The sequence below is a fragment of the Planococcus citri genome, chromosome 1 (assembly GCF_950023065.1).
Source record: "Planococcus citri chromosome 1, ihPlaCitr1.1, whole genome shotgun sequence".
Taxonomy (NCBI): Eukaryota; Metazoa; Arthropoda; class Insecta; order Hemiptera; family Pseudococcidae; genus Planococcus; species Planococcus citri.
Genome location: NC_088677.1, coordinates 55430790 through 55444418, shown reverse-complemented (window position 1 = coordinate 55444418; position 13629 = coordinate 55430790). Strand labels below are relative to the sequence as shown.

Below are 13629 nucleotides of genomic sequence, written 5' to 3'. Positions count from 1 at the left end.
AAATAATTTTGATCACTAAACTTTTGTTTATTCAAAATTATTATTTTGATCAGAACAATCATATCTATGATAACAAACTTCAAATTATTAAAAACTAAAAAACGACATTGAAAAAAAAAAACAATAAAAAAACAAAATATATAATATCTTCTTAAATTTTGCATTTATTTATTTATTTTTTTTGTAAAAAAAAGTAACAAAACTGATTTGTTTATGATTTGTAGGTTTTTACTTACTGTTTTAAGCTGCAGTTTTATTTTTTATATTCTTCTTTAAAAGTATTGTATGAAAACAGTTCAATGAAATGAATACTTGGTGCAAGCTTTGTGTTAGTTATTCGAGGAATGAGAAAATTCAGTTTCCATTTTCGAATCCAGTTCTACGAACGAAGAATGATGATGTAGGTACCATACCTACTTAGTATCGTAATGATGGGAATTTGCTCATTATTATTATAATTATTATTACTACTACTACAGGTATCTATTTTTCACCCAGCTATTCATTATTATTAGTATCACATCACACTACATCACGCTGATATGGTGGAAATTTACGAGGGGTTTTAACTTTTAAAGCCAAGAAAAATGGAAAAATTCGTGCAATAGTAGTGTTGACTGTGCGCAATATCGAACGTACTCGTAAGTAATACATTTTCCTTCTGTATAATATTATTTGGTACAAACTGCACAGTAGAGTGCATTGAATCATTTAATAAAACGTACCTATAAATATTTTCACGGTAATTAAAAACAGACACGGTAATTTTATCCGAGTAACGATAACAGACGCCGTTAAAATGTAATTCCAACATCAATGTCGTTCTCTCGTTAAACCTACTTTCGAAGCAGCTTTTACGCACAGATTTTCGCAAATGGCTATAAATATTGACAATTGCAACATCTGCGTTTAAAACGCATTTCCTTTACAATGCGATAAGAAAACTAACCGATAAACGGCTTTAAAAAAAGTGAAAGTGATAAATTAAGTTGTTTGTGCTGTCGCAAAGGAAACACATACGCCATTCGAATTAACGCAATTGAATATGTTAGGTTAAGCTTTTGCGAAGTTTCATTTCATATAACGCAACCGGATGTTTCAATTAAAATTGAAGAATCACAGCCATAATGCATTGGTTACCGGACGTGTCTATCATAGTTAGGGTCAATGACAGATTTTTTTGCTTTTTTAGCCTAATCTTATATAATTTTGAAAGTGGAAGGGTTCGCCATGTTGGGCCACGTCTGATAAGGATGTGGCATAAATTGTTATTTCCTTTGAGGAACAGATAAACGTTTTAATTTTTCAATTGAAAGGAAACCGACGATTTATCCGCAGCGAATAAGAAAAATAATGGGAAAGCCTCGTCGCCTGTTATGGTGCTGGGATCGTTCGACTTTTTTTTTTTTTTCATTAGATATTATTAGGTATGTATCTATTATTATTTAAATGACATATTTTTATATGTGCAATAGGCTTACTTATTTTAATGATTATTTAGTATACCTACACATGAATTTTATCAAGTGAGAAATTCGAAAATAGAATTAATTTTTTTAGAGGAAATTTGATTGACGAGCCTCCGCTTTTTATTAAACATTTGGTCGTTTTTTTTTTTTACATTAATAACGTAAAATATGTGTCACATGAGCTGCTAAATTTAAATTAATTTGAACCATTTTTCATATTATTATCGCCATTTGTCAAAAAGTCAAAATTGATTCATCACCAAATAAGAACTACGAATTACGATTCATTCTGTTCCATCACCAGGAATTTATCTGAAAAACAAATCATTTGATACCGTTTATATAATTTGTTTATTCTCATAACATAATTTAAAATTCAAAATCGTTTCGCAGACATTTGTTAGCGAACAAAAACAAAACGTTATAGTAATAGGTACCTAACTCTTGACCTTTTAATCACTATTGCAGTGTTTTTTCCTGCTTAAACTCAACGGGATGGATGCTTTTTACTAGTGAGAAAGATAATGCATCAATTTAAACCGAACAAACATGCGAATTATTCAAGTGCATCGAACTTAACAATGACCTGGAACAATTGAATCAGAAATTACCTCGATATACGTTAATCCAAGTAAGTAAATATGTACACCCATCCCATCAGCGTTTTTGTACGTTGGTCGTTTAATCGAAATAAATGTACCTGCGTCAAAATACGTACATAATACGAATAGAAACGATAAAAATTATCTTATTTTAATCACAGTTTTCTTTAGGACAATGAGGATAAACCCTTCCATCTGGTTCCTGTTCAGATTGATCTTCATTCGATGAGTTTTGTGTAGAATTCGTTGGATTTTGTTGTTCGTTTGAATTTTGGGTATCATCGAGTTGTTCAACCCTTTGAAAAAATTCCGGCTCCGGTTCGTTTTCGATATTCGATCGATTCGAATGATCTGATGAATCGTCACGTACGCTATCAGAATGATTATCCATGACAGAAGTTGGAGGCATAGATCTCATACTACGATGTTGAGATGTGTTTGGTCTTCCGGAAGTCTTATTAGCCTGTGTAGATGAAGATGCCGATTGAGATGCAACAGGAATCGACGATTGAGACGTATTCGCTGATCTACGAGTCGATTGTAGTATCTCTTCGATGATTGGAATAAGTCTACACATCGTTCGACCTTCAACCGAATGGAATTTCTGTCTGAAATTTTCGTCGATTAGACCTTCCTCGGCGTATTTAATTAGTTCTCTGGCCTTTTCCATGTTCTTTTCGCTTAAGCCCATTAGTCCGACGAGGTAATAAAGTTCGGCTTCGTCTACGATTCCGTATTCTCTGCGAGCAGAATTACATATAAGCTATATTTATCAATCTATTTTTAAATGAGTTAATGAAATATTGGAGTAGGTATTTATAGGTACTTCGTTACCTTCCTAGTACGTCCAGATATCTCGTTCGAAGATGAATGATACGTATCTCACGATGAACTGATTCATCTTCTGAATCGTAAGCGTAAAGAGGTAATTCTCGACCTGGTACGTGTTGTTGTCTGATATGCGAATGAACCGCTCGTCTGAAATGAATTTTTTTAGCTCACCATCTCAAAATATGAACATCGCTTCATCGAATTACAATTCTAGTTTACCTGATAGCGTCTATTTTCGTGCCACCCCTGAGAAATCCTCTGATTTCTTCTCGATACTTGTTGTATTGCGGCTCGCCGAACCAACGTTCGTATTTCTCGTCTATTTCCGCCTCTCGTCTCCTGTCTTCTTCGTTCAAAGGTTCGCATGGCCTGAAACATACCACGGTGTCGATTAAGTTGCCTATTTGAACGCCGCAAATATGTAAAAGAAGGCGTTCAGTTAGGCAATTTATTAAACATTATTCGAAAACAGTAATTATTGTTCGTGATTGGAAGGAGTTGATGTAATTGTTAATTTAACTCCGTAAATGCCTATTGTCGTACGAAGGAATTGCGCAATGAATTGAACAATATGAACTTTCATTCTTACCGAGTTCTGTAACCGCCGTATTTGCCAACTTTTGGAGGAATTGTCGCGGTGCTGAAACAGAAAAATGAAAGGAAAAATATGAAAAATATTCGAATTTTATTTCAATTAATTGTGGTGAATTTAAAATAGTTTTTAAACGTTTTTCAAAAAAAAAAAGATGTTACCAAAATGCACAATTCTAAAACACCGCATCACTAATTTCTACGCATTATTTTAAATTCATTCTACAATATTTATTTACCTAGCATTTGCTCCAGAAGGTCCAGCGACCTCATTTTGACAGGCAGATCGATCATTGGATGAGGCATGAGTACTATCTAGCGTCTCTTCCTGCACTTGTCGAGGTATTCTGGAGCCATTTGTTGGTTCGGATCGATTCGAGGTATCGTTTAAGCTTCCAAAATCATAATTAATATCAGATATAGTTCCATCCAGAGTAGATTTACTGGTGTCTAGAGTAGATACATTACCGACGGAAACAGGCTTCTGGCATTTTACGCAGTTTGCGTTTACTCCAGCACCCCCTGAGGATTCGTTTCGCTTATTGAGCTTCTCGATTTCTTCTAAATACCTGAAACGTACCCCCGTCTACTTGATTCGGAATCAAATACGAAAAAAAATTATGAAAAAAAAAAAAAAAAAAAAAAAAGACGCCAACTTATTCTATTAAAGAAAATAATACCTACCTACTATCGAGTTTATAGATTGAGGTAATACTTACGAGTAGAATTTTTCCTTGGCTACTGCTAATCCTCGATCGATTACTTCTCTGGCTGGTAGACTGTATTTGGTGGCTTGAGGAGCATTTTCGGCTTTCGACCACATTGCGAAAGGCTGAGCTGATGTAGCTAGGTACATTCGAATACCTACTCCCGGAGTCGGCTGCGTCGATATGAAAGCCATTTCATCGTTAGAGAGAGCTGCCGAAATTTCACCAGAGGTTGAATGCTGCGAGCTTTGGTTGTTTTGTACCGATTGACATTGAGCTACGACTTTTTCGATGAAATCCAACATCTTGGCTTCCTGCAGAAGAAATTTTAAAATTAATTCCCGAGTATAAGACGAGTATTCTAATTTCTATTCTTTTATACTTACTCCAACGTGTACTGGAAGAGGTGGAATTTGCGAAGTATTCGGATCTGTATCGAAAGGTGTGACCAGTCGTCCGTTTATAATCATGAAAGTTAAATATGTCAGATACTTCGTCAACGAATCGTAGTTCTTTAAATCCATTATTTTTTGACTCCATAATACTGCGTTTTCTCTATCTGCAAATTAAACGTACACGATTAAAATTGACTAGTTGGTTTTTACCATCGAGCCTATGTCTAATTCGAATAGGTATAGGTACTTACCATGATCGGACATTCGATTCAAAAATGGTGTTGTAATTGCTCGATAGAAACTGGAAACTTCGGTGACAACTTTATTAAATAACTCTTCGTCCATTTTTGATCAAATAATCATATCAGCGTTGCTAATGAAATTGTCACGTTTCAACTAGCGAAAGTGAGCAAATTTTGCCGACGTATATTTTACATTTGCCATGGAAATATTATACCTACCTATTTCTCGAGAGCGATGCGATATATATGTATTATGGTGAGAAATATAAAATCGGGGGAAAAATAAATAAGCGAGGAAAAAATAAAAATCGTATAATTCGTAACAAGGTAAAATAAATACACATTATACCTATATTTTTATTGTACGTAATTAAATTAGGAAAAAAGTAGGTATACATCGCACCGAGCTATTTTATATTCTTTTGAATCAGTTTTTATTCGCTCATTCGCAACAGAAAATTCCCCAATTACAAAAAACAAAACAAAATTAAAATTTTATCACAGCTAGAATTATTTTAAATTTATATTCAACCGGTTTCCATGAATTCTTCGATGTTGTAACTGTTTCTTCTGTGGGTATTTTTCTTCGTGTCTGAATCTGATTCGGTTTTATCAAAGGCCGGGTTAACTTCGCCGTTTGATTCGTCTTTCTGTTTCAAATGACCGTTTGATTTACGTTTGGATACATCGTGTATTTCTATTTGGCCATTGCTGCATCTTTTTTCGTTTCTTTTTTCTTCCTGCAGGTGTATTTTTTGTGTTGGTTAAATGGATAGGTATATATTTTTATTAATTTAATGGTAAATATCAATTTAAAATTGAATTTGTTTCTACCTCGAATACTTGTTCAACAAGAGAGCAGATCAAGCTGGATCAAGAGAACGTGCCCTGTCATCCTCATAACCAAAATTTGAGGTGTTGAATTTCATTTTTGAATAATTCAAATAACACTCTTTTTTGAGAGTCCTTTAAAATGAGTGTTTTTATTTTCAAATGAATTTCAGATGACAAATTTGAAATTCTGAAATCTGAACTGTATTGACGTGCTCGGGATTAAAATTTATGTGCAGAAAATTCCTTTAAAATCAGAATCACATTTTTGAAAAAAGATTTTTTTTAATTTAAAAAAAAAATAAAATTGATATTCGACCTCAAATTCCGGTGTTTGAAATTCTTTTATTTTATTTATTTATTTATTTTTAATTTATAAGGTACCTAACTACCAGGTAAAGCACTTTTTTTTTTTTTTAATAATGTGCAGAGTGCTTAGCAGTCTCGCTTATGTTGTTAATCTTGATTTTGTCCTGATTATTACTTGCGTGTCTTTCTTATTCTGATTTTGCTCTGATTCTTATCAAAATTTCCAAAAAGGTCAACTTTTTCCATTTTCAAATTTATTACTGAAATTTTGTCTGAACTCGAAAATCGATATTGTGCTACCAATAAATTAACCCTAATCGATATCGAGCCAACTTACTTCTTCAGGATCTGACGAGTGTTTACTAATATAAAATTTATTAAATAAGAAATATCCAACGCCAGTAGTCAGAGTAATAGCGGAAAATATCCTAAATGTGTTTCGACTGCCAAAATACTTGATGAGATAACCGCCGGAAAGACTACCTGATCCTTTACCTGAAATCAAATCGGAATTAATCCACAAAGTACTATCCACGATTTTTTTAAGAAAGTGAATATTGCGGACGTATAGGTGATCTTACCAACTCCAAAATACAACCCTCCGAGAATTCCTTGCACACTAGAATCAGTCTGTGTCGTTGACATTTTTGCAGCGTAGGTTACAGCTGCTGTATACGCTAAAGAGGAAGTAATCGATTCCATAGCTTCAAATATTAAACATTGCCACGGAGCTGTGATGATCGAGTATCCTGAACGAAGGCGCAATAAAGAATAAAAACATAAAATGTAAAATATGATACGCATATTGAATTGGACAGTGTTGCATTTTTTGTACATGTAGAATAAAAACAAATTGATTAAAAGTTTTTGTCAAAATTTGCATATGTGTAGAACAACGTTAAAAGTATCAAACTAGGTAGTTGACAAGGTCGTGAAATGATTTAGCGAGTTATGAAAGAGAACCACATAAAATCACCTGATGAAAAAGTAATTTAGGTAACAGTGGCGGGTGAAAGAGGGTATTACATATGAAATTAATTTATTTTACCTACGAGTCGTATCGCGTAGAAGATGAATCCGATAAAAAGAACGTTTGCGTGACCAATATGATCGATGATTGGACCAGACATTACGAGTAATGGGATACCAGCGATACCACCTATCGTGATCGTAATCCCCATCAGAGATCGAGTAGCTCCTAAATCTTGCAGAACCCAGAATAGGAAACTTTCAATGTATCCCCAAGCGGTACCTGTGAAATATTTTCCATAATTTATCAGCCGTATGAATAAAAACAGATATACTTTAGTACCTATGTGTATGTAGGTATATGGCTAATAATACGAGTAATTCAGGATTTTTTTACGCCGCGATGATCGATTTAATTATTGCATAAATTTTAAATAGAGGTAATTAGTTCGCAAATTTTTCATAAAGAGAGAAATAAAAAATACTTATAATTCGATTAGCTAATAATTATACGTAAACAAAATATCAACCTAGAATGAAACAAGTAAAAAACAACGCTATAATTTCGATTTTTTTCAGCACACGCACCACGTCGTTAATTACATTTTTGGCCGGAGCTTTGAACTCTAAATTAATTGTCATCATTAGAAGCGCACTGAGTAATTTCAACGTTCCGTAAAAATAAAACGCTGGCCTGAAAAAATTATTGAAAATCGGGTAAGTCTTCTTTGAAAAAAAGAAAGAAATGAAATGAATAAGTACGAGAGTATGGTAGGTAGGTAGGTAGGTACCTACCTAAAATCCGTGTATCCTTTGCCTTTACTGTAATAATCGATCAAGTATCCAGATAAAGGTGAACTAATCATTCCACCGATCGAAGCGTAAATATGTTGTAATCCGTAATCCGCATTGTGTTCTCGTAAAATGGCGATTACAGCTCCTGAAAAAAGTAAATACTGGGATCAGGTTCAGCAGAATTTGATATAATGTCGTAATTGTATGGTGCTTTTACTTAAATGTACTTAGATAATGTTTCCAATGATTCGAGTAATCTATTTTTTTTTTTTTTTTAAATATCTTAACTTAATCTGCAGTGATGTGAGAAAAAAAAGGTCGTGGATTTTGGCGAAAATTGGTGAGAAAGTTGAATTCAAGTACCTAGAAGATTACCCAGAAAAATGTTGAGTTCCTTAGTCAAGTAAATGACTGAGGTAAGAGTCCTCAAAGTTGACATTAAAAAAAACAAAAAAAACGAGAATTTTATAATTTTGTTTCTTATGCAGAATCCTGGTCTGCTTCCCCTCCCCCTTGAAAAAATTGAACCTCATTAACCCATTTACCTACATATTTGAAACTTGATTTTTTTAAATCAGGCAGGTGTGAAACTGGTGAAAATAATTTCTGAGACCCCATAGGAAGTTATGCGTGTTTAAATCCTTAAAGGTTATTTAAAAAAAACCTTTTTGAGATTGCAAAAAAAAAAATATTATTCAACAACGTGCCTAATAGAAAGTGAACAATTTAGTAACAACAATTTTTATGAATTTTAAAAGTTTTTGAGAAAGAATTTTTTTGACTTTTTTTCGCAAAAATAATTTTATTGTTTGATTTGAGAGTATTTTTTTTTTTTTTTGTAAGTAGGTCTAATTGTAAGATGAATATTAATAGTTCCTCCTACTTAAAAAAATTTCTCAACAGTAAAAATTCTAAAAAATTCTCGAATTGGAATTTTTGAAGAATTTTTCTCAGAGATCTTCGCCTCGGAAAATGAATTATGTTCAACATTGAGTTAGATGAAGGTGTGAGAGAAAGACAGACTGGATTGTTTTTCGCTCTGCTCGATCTGAAGCCTTCTCGAAACTATCAGATTACTCGAATCATACAACACGATGAAAACAACGAAGAATATATAGTCGCAAATAGAGAAGAAAAAGAGAAGCCTCGTTAAAAATTAAGGCTGAAAAATCGTGCGCATATGTTGCAATTATTATGAAAAATTACCCTCAAACATAGCAAACGCTGTACCACCAATCACTCCAATCATAAGCCTCACCGTCAAATACGTCCAGAAGGTGAATTGAACGTCGAATTCCTTGGTGTGGTATTTGTTTTTACACACGTATCGACGAGCTGTTTTCATTATACATCGAGGCTTACATTCGTTAAATTTGATCGTTTGTCGGTCTGCTATATTGGCGATCAACGATGTATTCCATTTCTGTCGCAACAAATACAAACACGTGTAAAATGATATACTTGTTCAAGTACATAGGTATATGTAGTACTAATTTCTCAATTACCTACTTAATTAATACCAGTATAATACAAATGAATGGCTCACCTGCTGATAACAATTGGTAATCACTTTATTAGGCCTAGTATTTGATGCTCCATCTATTGAGCTACCGTGCGAAAATCCGTCTATCTCGTCCGCATCATCTGAGCTAAATATAGGTGAAATATGGGTAAAGGTGAACTTCCTGTACGGGAAATTGCCTACGTCGTCTTTATCGAATTTTTTTATCGAGCAATTGAATACTTCTTCTAGATTCTTCTGAATATTACAAGTAAAATTAAACAGCCCCGGAGCCGGGAAGAAATACTTTTCGGCCGAGAACGCTTGCACCGAAGTGAGAAAATTTTTCGATTTTTTCTGAACCCTGAAGCTGCGTACGTCTTGAGTTAGGGTGGATAAAATCCAAGGAAGGTTGAAATCGACGCCTGATATGTTGTAATCGTACGTTTGCGGAGTGCTTTGCGAACCAGTATGATCGTAGACGAATATCGTGTAATTGGTGGTTTTATTCAGCATCGACGGAATGTCAGAGGTCGCATACTGGCTTAAACAAAACCAAATCAAACCACACCTGTTAGTAAAAAAAAATTTCACGTTGGTAATTTCCGTCCCGTCCGAGGACCGGGGATAACTTACAGGGTCGTTGGTGGCGTGATTTAGCGAACATAGCATACCGCAGGCTTCCAGAGTTATGTTGATATTGGTGTAATCTAATGGTTTCGTTACGACTGCTACTTCTAAAGAATTCACTTCCGATGCCGAGGATTGGATTTTCAGGCATTTTTCTCCTTCGGCTACGGTGAAGCTGAACGAACCTCCTGTAAAAATGTTTTTTTTTTTTTTAAAGATTTAAAGTTGATTAGTTCCTTTTTGAGCTATTTGTGAGATAGTGACACTATCGAGAGAAGCTCTCGATCATGCACAGTCATCATCAATTTCACTTATTTTTTTACTACAGCAACACAAAAAATTTCAGTTCTCCAGTCGAAAAAATTAGAGTGCAACAGGGGTTTGAATTTTCAAAGTATGAAAGTCCAAAAACCAAAAACTAACCATAGGTCACATTTTGAGGTAGGTAGGTAAAAAATTTGGTACCAGTAGGTAGTAGGTACCCTCTATTTCCTGATAAGTCACTGAAACTTTTTGTGAGCTACCCTGAGTGTCCCGCAGCTGCAGTATAAAAATGAATGAAATCGATTTTTGCAAGTAGGTTGAGTAGTTATATGCTCGAATTTTACCTGCATCTTTAGCACATTGCATCGCCAAAACGATCTGATCGGGAAAAGGAATAGTGACTCGACCAACTGGTACTAAAAGTAATAGTAAAGCTGCTAAACCACCAAACGCCGAAAATAACGCCAACAATATCTATAAAAAAATTCCAAACAAATTTCTGATTACATAACACGATATCGTAATCGTTATCAAGAACACGCTGCACTTGCGTTAAAAAATAATAATTCCATCATCTGGTAGTGCATAAAAAATAATAAAAGTAAATTTGACGATACTAATTACACGTTTAGGGTTTTCTTTTTTTATCACTGTCAATTCATCATCTCACGTAACCTCATATTACCTACTTATACGAGTAGCTAGGTACGAGCAAAAAATTTAATTACCATCCACTAGCCATTATTCGACCTTGTAACTGAATATAATTTTGAAAAAATTTCACGTATTGAATAAAAACCGCAGACCAAGAAGGTTTTCGTTAAGGGTAATTTCGAGTGATTTTTTTGCCCTCTTATTCTAAATAAATAAAATGTTCAAGTTGCTTAATCGTTGAGTAAATAGCTGAGTAGGTATTGATGCTGATCATACCTACATTTTTCGTGTCACGAAACTATGTCTTGACGTGTGTCAATATTTTTGTATAAGTAACAAACTAACGAATCATTTGTTATAATTTATTCAATGTTTGTGTTAAAATAATATCAAAATAAAAAGAGTTTTTTATTTTTTTTCAAGAAAATAAAGCGAACGAGTTGAACGAAAAACTGAACTAGGTGATTTTCATTTATCCTTTACAAGAATAGGCTATAGGTGGATAAGTATGGCGAATTTGCCCCCGAGAGCTTCAGGGATGATATTTGCATGGAAGGTGGGTACCCTTGAGCACATTCCGTCAGGAAAGTTTCAGATCCCCCGACCCCCCCCCCCCCGTTTTGGAGAAATTACCCCTTTTCTGAAATTACAATAAAAAAAATTTTCTCAGCCCCATGTGAACCAATTTTTTTAATTTTTCAGTATGCTGTAAATATCCATAAGATGTATCCCCACAAAAATGTTCACCCCCCTCCCCTCATATTTTCCCCTCAAAGTGGAGTTTTTTTAGCTTTATTTGCCCGTTTTAGCGATGACTATGATTCGGCATAAAAATGGGAATAGCATTTTTAAGTGTGGTTTAGACCCCTACAAAACATATATTTTTTTCAAAAAAAATTTGAGGTGGGCCGTGGTCAAAAATTGGAAAAACTTACTGAGGAGGTTGTAATAGGGTAATCTAGAGTTTCTGCCTGTAGATGATGGTGATTTTAATTTATACCATACGGGGGAGAATAGAAATATTCCTTAAAGGGGGAATATTTGCGAGTACCTAGATAGCTCAGAAGGGTGGTAGTTTTCCTAAACTGCCCTATACGTCATTTAAAAAGTATATACCTAATAAATACGAATTCTGTAATATTTACAAGGTATATTTACAGGTTTTTACATAAATTCATTTGACCTACATGATTCTACATTTAATTACGATAAAGGTCCCTAATGAATTTAAAACGAAGATAGATCTTACCATACGTGTGATGGTATAGATCAGCATATTTTCATCAATAGTCCAAAAAATATGAAACTTCATCCTACCCCATCTCCGAAGGTGTAGGATTGCTAAATTTTGCTTAAACTAATTTTATTTACACGAGAAAACATCATTTAAATTAGTCATCATAGATTATGACGCCTTGCTCGTAATCTATGCGAAGTGAATACAATATTAAAAGGAAGTAAGTGTATCCTGCTTACCACAAACTGTACGCGTTTTCCATCTCTTTCCAGGTGGCTCACCCAATACTACGAGCCGTCGATGGAACTTAACCAAATGAAACACATTTTAATTCTTTGCCCATTTCGGTGATGTCCGGATACATCCCAAAATGTCAAAAAGGTACACTCGTTATTAACCGTGAATATTTCGGTTAATCTAGGTTGGATTGAAACATTATCCATCAAACGATGAGATGGAAAAAACGAAAGAACTTCTGCCATGAACTCCGAATAGATGTCCATGGCTTAAATTTTATCAAAGATGACGATAGAACTGACGTACGCGCGATATCAGAGCCAAAGTCCGGAGACTAGATTTAGTTGCCGGAACCATGTCCGAAAGCATCCAAAAATCATCACAATCTCTCTGCTAGCAGCTTCGAGATCTGTATTATAAAGACGCTATGAAATGGTCAAATCCCTACCCTTATTCTGGGGGACCAATAGCGTACTTGCTAAGTACACATAAATTAGACAATTTATGTGGCTTTACTAATTAATGGCCAAAATCCCTATTTCGGCCTATAAACGTCAAAGGCTGTCAAGAACTGTCAAGGGCTCGCGAACCCTTCTGCTTTTACGTTCGCCGACTCGCGGGTGCGGCCCTACGTGCGCGAGCAGATCGCGAGTACATCGAGTACTTAGCCTATCTAAAGAATTTACACACGTTCCCAACATTTCATTATAAGGGGTTCCTATTATAAGCACTACCTTCGGCAGTGGGGCCAATCTGCCCTCTGTCAATTGCCCCTTCGGGAGTTCACTCAGAGGAGAGTAAATCATCGAAGTGGATCACGGATCATGAACAAAGCATAGAGGAGATTGATCCCACGCCGAAAGCCCCCCACCCCCACCTATATGCATGCCACTGCCCCTCCGTTTTGCGCTGCGATGATAGCAGTCTAATTTCTGAGGGGACAAACTTCAAAGTTGGTTCGGAGGCGGGACTATTTAGGTTGCAAATGCATTGAACACAACCCCTAAATGCACTGCCATTAAACATACATTAGAGTCAGTCACGATTATTATTCGGTCACGAATAATGTATGGCCCTGATAAAGTTTCAGCAGTCCTATAGAACAAGCACTCGTAGTAGAGTTACTGAAACTACGTAGTAGTGGAAAGATATAAAAAAGACTGAGGAGCTCTAATTACTGCTCAATGGACAGATACGAATAGGTATTGTGCCAAGTATATCGCAAAATTAATCGAAAGAGAGGTATAGTAGTCTTAACTGTGGGAACGATTTTTGGGAATCGTATTTTTGAATAAAGAGGCTTAATTTATATTAGGGTAAAAAAAAAATTTGTTTTGTCTAGATGAAGATCGACGATTAAGACTA

The 13629-nt window shown here is 34.9% G+C and overlaps 2 protein-coding genes across 4 annotated transcripts in view; both read right to left on the bottom strand.

The window, feature by feature from the left end:
• Positions 1-1566: 1566 nt before the first annotated feature.
• Positions 1567-5100, bottom strand: LOC135832893 (uncharacterized). 2 transcript variants are annotated; one of them, XR_010556392.1, is made up of 9 exons: positions 4847-5100; positions 4587-4759; positions 4213-4514; positions 3733-4062; positions 3492-3542; positions 3122-3271; positions 2906-3049; positions 1919-2811; positions 1567-1781 (listed from the first exon to the last, which is right to left on the bottom strand). XR_010556392.1 is itself a non-coding variant. In XM_065346426.1 (8 exons), the coding sequence occupies exons 1-8, from the start codon at positions 4938-4940 to the stop codon at positions 2223-2225; spliced, it is 1833 nt and encodes a 610-aa protein (XP_065202498.1). In that variant the 5' UTR covers positions 4941-5100; the 3' UTR covers positions 1797-2222. The 2 variants fall into 2 exon arrangements, 1 of the variants encoding a protein (XP_065202498.1); XM_065346426.1 differs by lacking the exon at positions 1567-1781 and having other exon boundaries at positions 1797-2811.
• A 34-nt stretch (positions 5101-5134) lies between these two features.
• LOC135832891 (major facilitator superfamily domain-containing protein 6-A-like) overlaps positions 5135-13629 on the bottom strand; it is a 37951-nt gene continuing 29456 nt past the window's right edge. The window contains exons 1-11 of one of the 2 annotated variants that reach the window (XM_065346422.1): positions 12267-12309; positions 10481-10610; positions 9879-10060; positions 9288-9782; positions 8948-9164; positions 7742-7886; positions 7477-7640; positions 7026-7229; positions 6559-6726; positions 6315-6472; positions 5135-5577 (exon numbers count right to left, since the gene is read on the bottom strand). In XM_065346422.1, the coding sequence (XP_065202494.1) occupies positions 5365-5577; positions 6315-6472; positions 6559-6726; positions 7026-7229; positions 7477-7640; positions 7742-7886; positions 8948-9164; positions 9288-9782; positions 9879-10060; positions 10481-10502 (1968 nt within the window). In that variant the 5' untranslated portion in view covers positions 10503-10610; positions 12267-12309 and the 3' untranslated portion in view covers positions 5135-5364. Of the gene's footprint in view, positions 5578-6314; positions 6473-6558; positions 6727-7025; positions 7230-7476; positions 7641-7741; positions 7887-8947; positions 9165-9287; positions 9783-9878; positions 10061-10480; positions 10611-12266; positions 12310-13629 lie in introns of those variants that run through there. The other variant, XM_065346421.1, reaches the window with a different exon arrangement.

What these genes read in the sequence shown, in the direction of transcription:
- LOC135832893 (XM_065346426.1), bottom strand. Translation starts at nt 4,940, where the DNA reads ATGGACGAAGAGTTATTTAATAAAGTTGTCACCGAAGTTTCCAGTTTC. An exon ending in CTCTTCCAGTACACGTTGGA is followed by an intron (nt 4,515 to 4,586) that starts GTAAGTATAAAA and finishes TTTCTTCTGCAG; the next exon opens with GAAGCCAAGATGTTGGATTT. An exon ending in TATCTGGACGTACTAGGAAG is followed by an intron (nt 2,812 to 2,905) that starts GTAACGAAGTAC and finishes TTCTGCTCGCAG; the next exon opens with AGAATACGGAATCGTAGACG.